Raw genomic sequence first — 9038 nt, 5'->3', positions numbered from 1 at the left:
AGCACATGTTGCCACAGTTACTACACCACCCTCGTCCTCGTGGCTTCTCGACAGTGGTGCCACTCATCATGTCACCAATGATCTTGCAAACCTATCTCTTAATGCACCATATGATGGATCTGATGAACTAATCATTAGGGATGGATCTGCTCTTCCCATTTCTCACACTGGTTCCTTCTCTATCTCTACTTCAACTCAGACCTTTATATTCAAAAATGCTTTATATGTTCCAACTATCTCTCGAAACATTCTCTCTATCTCACAATTCTGTCATGATAACTCTACATCTGTTGAATTCTTACCCTCTACTTTCCTGAATAAGGCACTTTCAACGGGGCAAACTCTTCTCACGGGACAGCCTAAAGGTGGAGTTTATGACTGGAAAACGCCTTCTCCAACACTTTTCTCAAGCTTTGCTAAATCATGTCGTGACTGGCATCATCGCCTTGGTCATCCATCTATCGTTGTTATCAAGCATCTCAATTCACAATTTCCATTACAAAATTTCTGCTTACCTCAATCAAGTTATAATTCTTGCAATATTAATAAAAGCCATAAGCTACCATTTTCTCAATCAACTCTAGTCACACATTTACCTTTAGAATTAATATTTTCTGATGTGTGGACAACTCCAGTCCAGTCTTATGACAACTTCAAATACTATGTCATCTTTGTTGATCACTACACTAAATACATATGGTTTTACCCTTTACAATGAAAATCTGATACACAATCAATATTTCTTCGCTTCAAAGCATTAGTAGAAAAATTCTTTAATAAACCCATACTCCAATTGTTTTCAGATAATGGTGGAGAATACCTTAAACTCGACCCCACTCTTTACTCTACTGGAATATCTCACCTCACCTCCCCACCACACACACCAGAACATAATGGTTATGTAGAACGACGACACCGTCACATTGTAGAAACATGCCTTACACTTCTCTCTCATGCCTGTATTCCAACCACCCATTGGCCTCATGCTTTTGCCACAGCTACATACCTGATCAACCGCCTTCCTACACCTACACTTCAATATCAATCTCCATATCTCAAACTCTTCCAACATCCTCCTAACTACTCTAAACTAAGGAATTTTGGATGTTTATGTTATCCATGGTTACGTCCTTACCGTCACCACAAAATGGAGCCAAGATCTACTCCTTGCATTTTTGTTGGTTATTCATCATCTCAAAGTGCATATTATTGTTTAGATCCAACCATAAACAAAGTGTATGTATCACACCATGTAAAATTCATTGAAAATGAATTTCCCTTTTCTTCCTTATCAAAGTCCAATGCAATACCAACCTCCTCCACAGACTCTTGGTGCACCATGCCTCTTCCCTTTACTCCTCCTCTTCCAAACCAACCTTTACCCACCATTAATTCCCCTCTTCCTTCCTCCTCTACACAAACATCTCCTACCCCCTGAACACCTACCCCTCCCATATAAGCCCCTGTGTCACCTTCCACAACATCATCTAACCAATCACCATTCCCTCCTCCTCCTTTTCCACCTTCTCGCACCATCATCACACGACTCTAAAACAATATTACCAAACCTAACCCAAAGTATGCTCTCACTGCCAAACAAACGTCCTCTATCACCCCACGGAACCCATCAGTGCCACACAAGCACTCAAAATTCCGAGTTGGCATGCAGCCATGCAAGCTGAATTTGATGCTCTAACTTCCAATAAAACATGGCATCGTGTTCCCCCTCACCCATCTCAAAACGTTACCGGTTGCAAATGGATATTTCAGACCAAATACAAACCTGATGGTTCTGTTGAACGTCACAAAGCCCGCCTTGTTGCCAAGGGATTTCACCAACGCCCTGGCATTGACTACTCTGACACCTTTAGCCCCGTTGTAAAAGCCGACTACAGTTCGAACCATACTCTCCCTTGCCACTAGCCAGTCATGGTCATTACGACAACTCGACATTAATAATGCATTCCTTTAAGGTGCTCTCTCTGAAACCGTTTACATGGCTCAACCTACTGTATTCAAGGATAAAGATCATCCTAACTATGTTTGCAAGTTATCCAAGGCCATTTATGGCCTCAAATAGGCACCACGGGCATGGTACAATGAACTCAAAAACTACTTACTCACATATGGATTCCACAACTCATTAGCTGACCCTTCCCTCTTCATATATAGTCATGGCTCAACACTTATTTACCTTCTTGTCTATGTTGACGACATCATTGTCACGGGCCCTTCAGTTTCTCAACTCAATAGTTTCATCTCCACTCTTTCTACATGCTTCTCTCTAAAAGACTTGGGTTCCCTTTCCTACTTCCTTGGTGTTGAGGTCATTCCTAACAAACATGGTCTTTTTTTAAACCAAACCAAATACATTAATGACATCCTCATCCGCTACAAAATGTTTGATTCAAAATATGTTCCCACTCCTATGGCTGTCTATCCTCAACTTTCCCAGCAAATGGGGTCCATTCTCCAAAACCCCACTGAATATCGTGCATTGGTTGGTAGCCTTCAATACCTCTCTCTTACACGTCCTGATGTAGCATATGCTGTAAACAAACTCTCTCAGTACCTTCATCAACCCACCGATGTTCACTGGACTGCACTAAAATGTTTACTTCGTTATCTTAATAGTACCTCATCTCATGGTATCCAACTTCATCGAAATTCTCCCCTTACTTTACATGCTTTTACTGATGCTGATTGGGCACGTGACACAGATAATTACCTCTCCACTACTGGAAACATCGTGTATTTAGGCCGTAATCCCATCTCCTGGAGCTCCAAGAAACAACGAGCTATTGCTCGATCCTCTACTGAAGCCGAGTTCCGAGCTATAGCCTCAACCACAGCTGAAGTTATCTGGTTACGTTCTCTTCTCAATGAACTTGGTCTATCTAAGAACACTTGTCCAACCATCTACTGTGACAATCTCGGTGCAACACACTACTCAACAAATCCCTTCTTCCACTCTCGTATGAAGCACCTTGCCCTGGCATTCCACTTTGTACGTGAGCAAATTCAACTTGGCACACTTCGAGTACAACACATATCAAGTGATGATCAACTAGCTGATGCCTTGACAAAACCTCTTCCCAAACATCGATTCAGCTCTTTGGTTTCCAAGATTGGCCTTACCCACAGGCCGTCCATCGGGGCATGATAAGGAGAAATATCCTCCTCAATCTTCCCCTGTATAAAAGTGATTCTGCATATATTCTATACTGATATAATTGCTTATGTATATTTGCTTGTTATTTAGTTTCCTAAGTTTAGTGGAATCTCCTTAATTGCAAATATCCTCTGTAATATATGTGTAATATACGTTGGGCTATTCTTGGCTATTTAAAAGCCATCTCCCCTGTTAATGAATGTATCATCTTATTCTCAACCCTTTCATTTTCTGTAAGCGTTGGGTTTTTATTGCACTAAGGCAATACTTTTCTTTTATGCAATCTTTTTCATCATCGTTGTTGCATATTTATCGGTTTATACGAGAATACCATTAATTTTATGGTTATTAGATGGTAATTACGACTCCCAATTTATAAGCTTTCTTGTAGAGTTTATAAGCTTTTTTGTAGAGTTTTTTTAGTGTGATTATGATTTTTGTGAGACTATTATATTAATTAAGCCCATCTTTAGATTGTCTATTATCATTCAATTTCTTCATCTTCTTTCTCTTCTCTCCTTGGGGTTTTATCAATGATTTAATCGGTCAATAAGTAGTGGCTGGTTTTTTTTTCCAACTTTGGTATAGTAGTACTCGTGTGCTTGTGTGATTAATTGTGTTTCTTTTGCATCAATTATTTTTTAATAGTCGCAATAGAACATAAAAAATACAAACAACGTTAAACACGAACATGTTGAAAAAGAGAAAATGACCAACATATCTTGTTATGTACATGTTATAATTTAACAAAGGTAACATTTTCAGTTCTAAGAAATAACGTTACTATTTAGGACCAAAAAATAAATAAAACAAAAAGCAAAAAAAAATAAAAAATAAATATATAATAAAATAAGTAAACATGCATATTTATTGACATATTCTCCAGCATCTCACGATCTCCTGATTCTTTAATGATTTCATGCCATAAACCACCCCTACCGATGTGCAACACCCATTACATTAAGCTTGTTATAGAGTAGAACCAAAAACCTGACTAAATCCTACAAATAACTAGCAAAATAGCCTAAATAATGAACATATCTGAATGAGAAAGAGACGGATGGGGGAGAGAAGTTGATTATCCACCAAGCTCCGCACGACACTTAGGCACCAGGGTTCCTAGATGATAATCAACCCAAGAAATCGCTATGAATTTCTGGAGAAGGATGTTTGACCAGCCTTGGAGTTCTCTTGATCTCTGTCACTAAAAGAAATGCTGGTCGATGTAGCCCATTTTCAGCTTCTCATGTGTGGTTATCTGGTTGTTGAACCTCATTGGAAAAGTTGTATTGTGAAGTCTGATCGGTTGAAAACCCTCTCTCTAAGACAGATTTGGGAGAACTTGAGGTAACATGAGCTTGTCTAATGGCTGCTTCTGTTAATCCATCTGGTGGTTCTTGTAACTGATTGGTTTCTACTATATTCGAATTCAATGATTGTGGCCTGTTGCCCATCTCTTGAGTTGATGAGGAGGGTAGATCGGTTGATACCACACTGCTTGATATAATCCCAGGATTGTCTTCAGGAGCTACATAATGTTCATCAGATAAAGGATTGGTATCATCTTCTTCTTCATCTGGTTTTAAAGCTACTTCCGAGTCCGATTTAGATAGGTTTGATAAGTTTAACCAACTTCCTTTTTCTTTGTCTAAATCCAAGTCCTTTAGAGAAGTTTCTTCGTCAGAAAGCTCAACCTGCAAGTCAGAAACAATGGAATTGCTTGGAGCATGACCACCTATTCTCTTCTTTCCCCCATAAAAGAATACAATATCAGCTTTTCTCTCGTCCAACATTGTTGATGGACTACAATCGAATGAATTAGCATTTCTTTGCAGACGATTTCCTTCTGAAATAGAAGCCTTGAGGTATGCATCAATTTCTTTTGTTCTTTTCTCGGTTCCATCTTCTTCGCCTTCTTCTTTTGGATTATCATCAGCTACGAAATGTGGCAAGGTTAAATTACAAACACATCAAAGATTTTATTGGGTATTAATTATAAAATCAAAACCACAATTCAATACAAGAAAACCATGCATTGAACAATCTTTAAAAATGTTATGGCAACCGAATCTGTCGCGAAAACGGCGATTGATTCGTCGCGAAAGGGGATGTTTACAATTACCTACCAATGGTTGAAGCTGCAAGTGCCGCAAGGGTGAAGCGCTTGGTTGCAAGATCTTTGTAAAAAGACATTTTGCGATTATCATGAGTAGCATCTGGATGTGAAAAAGCACCCAAGCTGAAGCTTTGATGTCTACAAAACATCGGTTCTTTGTGGTGACTAGCTGTTAACTCTTCATGAAAGTTATCCCCAGAAAGATCAGGTTTTTCTTCATGAGGGTCATAAGGAAGGTCAAAAGGATTGCGTGTCGCTAACAAAGATGGAGCTGAACCAGGTGACTTCTTACCACCTGAATTGACTTCCAGAAACGGATTTATTTTGACGACTTTAATGGCAGAAATTTGACCATTATTGTTATTTTCTGTTGTTGCATCTTTATCCTGAAAACCTAGATTTTTTTTCGATCTTCTTCTCTGCATCAGGCCCTCCAACCTCTTGTTTCTTTCAGTTTCTAAAAGCCCAAGATCCATTACATTCTTTTGATCATCTTCTGCCCATCGCACAGTCTTATCTTGTGGGTCATCACCTTCGTCGGCAGAGAAATCCCAACATCCTCCTTTCACTTCATTCTTATGATCATCATCATTAACATGATGATTACCATATTTTCGGTAATCATATGAGGACGAACATTCATGTCTTCCAACAGCAGATTCAACATTCACCTCTCCTATAATTGTCGGCTTTTTCTCAAATAAGGAGCTCTTTTCAGCCAAAAGTTCGCTCAAACTCTTCGAGAAAATGTCGTCATTGTCCTCAAAATCTGTATCGCTATAACAAAAATTATCAGTTTTCGTGTTGGTGTTTCTTCGACTAAGGTGGGTACGATCACCATATTTAGATTTGAAACTCCTGCGAGACTTTGCAAACTTTTTCCTTTTATCATCTTGTTCAGCCTTTTTAATCTTTTGACGATCAATACCCAATAAAACTCTATGAACAATAAACGAAATTCCAACGAGGGGGGAAGAATAGATTAAAAATGTGTATACTAAAGGCATGAACATATACGAAAGGAAGAACAAAAGCAAAATACAAATCGGAATTGGGTATTTCTTGATACAAAAGAAACAATTTTTACACCATATTTTCACAATTTTAGTATGACTTGCATCCATGGTTATCCTTATATCCCTATTCGCACCATAATCCACTCAACAAACATAACTCAACAAGGCTTCCCACAAAATGAACAAAACCCTTGCAGGGGAATCAAAATAGGGAAGAAGCGATCAATGTGAGGGATGTCGATCATATGAATATTAGAGAAAACAAAGGGAATTTTTCCGTGATGTATTAGTTACTTGACCTAGAAACGGATAATGAAAGATTGTCTGAATGATAAGGGTCAGATCTTTTGAGGGGTCGTAAATTCGTGAGAGATTTCTTTGGCTGTGGCTTTGTTAGATCCTCAAATTTAGGACGTTCCTTCACTCTTTGTCTCTCTTATTAAGCTCACACATACTCATCAAGATCACCAAAGATTATTCCGAAAATGTAATTCCCCGCCTATGAGCTTTTAAAAATAATTCACCATTTTAAAAGTTGTTGAGAAAATTTGGTCCCAACTCATTGTTTAATATTAAAACAACCTTGAAATCTATGATCACGATGATAACCATGAGCAGGAACCAATAATACATAGATGTTGCCATGTCTGAGATGTAAAACCCAACAAATAAAAGGTACAAAATGACTCAAAGAACATTTTTACTTTGCACTAAAAATGTAATACAAGATAAGTAGAGTCGATCCATAGAGACACGGACAAATGTTTATACTATTTTTGCGTGAGGTACAATTGTGGTCACAAAAAGGGGGGGGGGGGTATATGTACTGATTTTTGCGTAAATAATAAGTAAACGATTGACTAACTAAAATAAATTCAAGATTTGTTAGTACTCCAACTCTATACAAGACAAATTAGCAATATGATTCCATAAATGACATGATATTTGTTTAATTCTATTTAAGTTGGTACTAGAAAATGCTAACAAGCTATAGTACTTCCAATTCACCACATTGATTAACCAAAATAAACTCTTTGATTAATCCTAACCTTACCAATCTAATCTAAATAAGCTCTTAGAATTAGGTGGAGATATTACATTATACTTTGTGTGAATATTCTCAACAACATTAAATACTCCTCACAAGCTCGGGAGCGTAAGAATGTGTGAATATAACTTACACTAGATTTATTCTAAAGAATCCAATTTAGTGTTTGTTACTTTTTCTATTTTACAAAACAATTACGGATTCTGCACAATAGATAACTTGGATGATTTAACCCTAACTCATATGGCCAATAAGAACTAGAGTTGAAATCAAGCATTCAATTGAAACAAAATCGAATTCGCTAAATAGAAATTAAAAACAAACACCAAGTCACATGATTGAAATCACACTCAATAGTCAAGACATAAAGTTGGAGAGTCTAAGGTTCTACCCACACATGATTAGAATAAGAACACAAATCTAAAAAATGAAATTAAAGTTCTCACAAATCGAAATCCAAACGAAATCCAAGTGTTTCCAAGTGTTAATTGATTCCAAATTCCTTCAGAAAATCGCCAACGAAGCTCCCAAAACCGAAAGGGGAAAAATGGAAACGGTTGCTCACCCTTAAGAAAGATGAAAAACTACTTTTTCACCCACGACCACGTTTACACGGCCCGTGTAAATTAACACTGCCGTTTACACGGCCCATGTAATTGCAAAAGTACTCTGCTTAAATTGGATGGGCCTTCAAAGTGCGATGCTCAGAAATCTTCGTTTACACGGCTCGTGTAAACTCAAGGCTTCCATTTACATGACTGTGTAATCCCCTGAAAAGCCAAAATCTTCAAATCTTCAATATCTTCATCCCTGGTGCTCTGTAAGTCCCAAAATTTCGTCCACATCTCTTATTTACCTCCTCAAGCAAGATCCTACCTCAAAAAGTCCCTAAAATATCACAAAAATGTGTGAATAAAATAGCCTCATGAAAAATCCCAAAAAACATGGAAAATTCATGAGTTTAAGCCAAGATGCAATGCAATTTTATGAAACAAAGCTACAAAATGGGTGAATGAAATGCACCTAACAAACCTCTCCAAGCTTGAACCTTTCTTTTCCCCAAGAAAGAACAAGAAGAATTTAGACTGGAGAGAATAAAATAAAAGAAAAGGAACAAAAACAAAAATCAATCTTTTGAAACTTAATGCAATAACTAAAAAAATGAAAGGGGTCCAACCCAATTAACCTCATTTTTGTAGCATAGTTAAGAATGTACATGCCTTGAGTCAACTTGGCATTAGTCCCACAATATTATATAACATTAAAATTCAATACTTTTGGCCATTCCCTAATGCAATTCAACAGAATCAAAAGTCACAACACTTGTTCCCTCTTATTAGTATCAAGTCAACTCATGGAACAAATTATTGTATTACTCTCGTGAAAATGCATGTGACAAAAATATGCTCAATCATCTTTGGTTTACAAAATATGACAATGACCAACTCTAACTATTTGTTGATCAACAACAATCTTTTTCCAAAAAAATATTTTCTAAAAATTCCCTAAAATTTACCCAGATTGGTTACAAATTTCAAACTACGTACACCAGTCAAAGTAGTTAACAGTAAGTCCTAATGTAATAAGTTCAAGTCCAAGTCCAATGGAATCTTTTGGCAGCTAAGCATTTTTCCTAAACATATTATTCAATCAAACTATAAACATAAACACATACAAACTATTTAA

General features: G+C 37.3%; 1 protein-coding gene across 1 annotated transcript; it reads right to left on the bottom strand.

Annotated features, from left to right (window-relative positions):
• Positions 1 to 3864: 3864 nt before the first annotated feature.
• Positions 3865 to 6436, bottom strand: LOC111907467 (uncharacterized). The gene is made up of 2 exons (XM_023903235.2): positions 5299 to 6436; positions 3865 to 5108 (listed from the first exon to the last, which is right to left on the bottom strand). The coding sequence occupies exons 1-2, from the start codon at positions 6410 to 6412 to the stop codon at positions 4417 to 4419; spliced, it is 1806 nt and encodes a 601-aa protein (XP_023759003.1). The 5' UTR covers positions 6413 to 6436; the 3' UTR covers positions 3865 to 4416.
• Between the last annotated feature and the right edge of the window lie 2602 nt (positions 6437 to 9038).

Source organism: Lactuca sativa, chromosome 9, assembly GCF_002870075.4.
Source record: "Lactuca sativa cultivar Salinas chromosome 9, Lsat_Salinas_v11, whole genome shotgun sequence".
NCBI lineage: Eukaryota > Viridiplantae > Streptophyta > Magnoliopsida > Asterales > Asteraceae > Lactuca > Lactuca sativa.
The sequence above is the reverse complement of the archived record's forward strand: the minus strand, read 5'-3'. Positions and strand labels throughout refer to the sequence as shown.

Bases quoted from the DNA above. Each gene is read 5' to 3' on its own strand.
- LOC111907467 (XM_023903235.2), bottom strand. From the start codon at position 6,412: ATGGATGCAAGTCATACTAAAATTGTGAAAATATGGTGTAAAAATTGT. The intron at 5,109-5,298 runs GTAGGTAATTGT...CACATTTCGTAG, and splicing joins ACTTGCAGCTTCAACCATTG to CTGATGATAATCCAAAAGAA.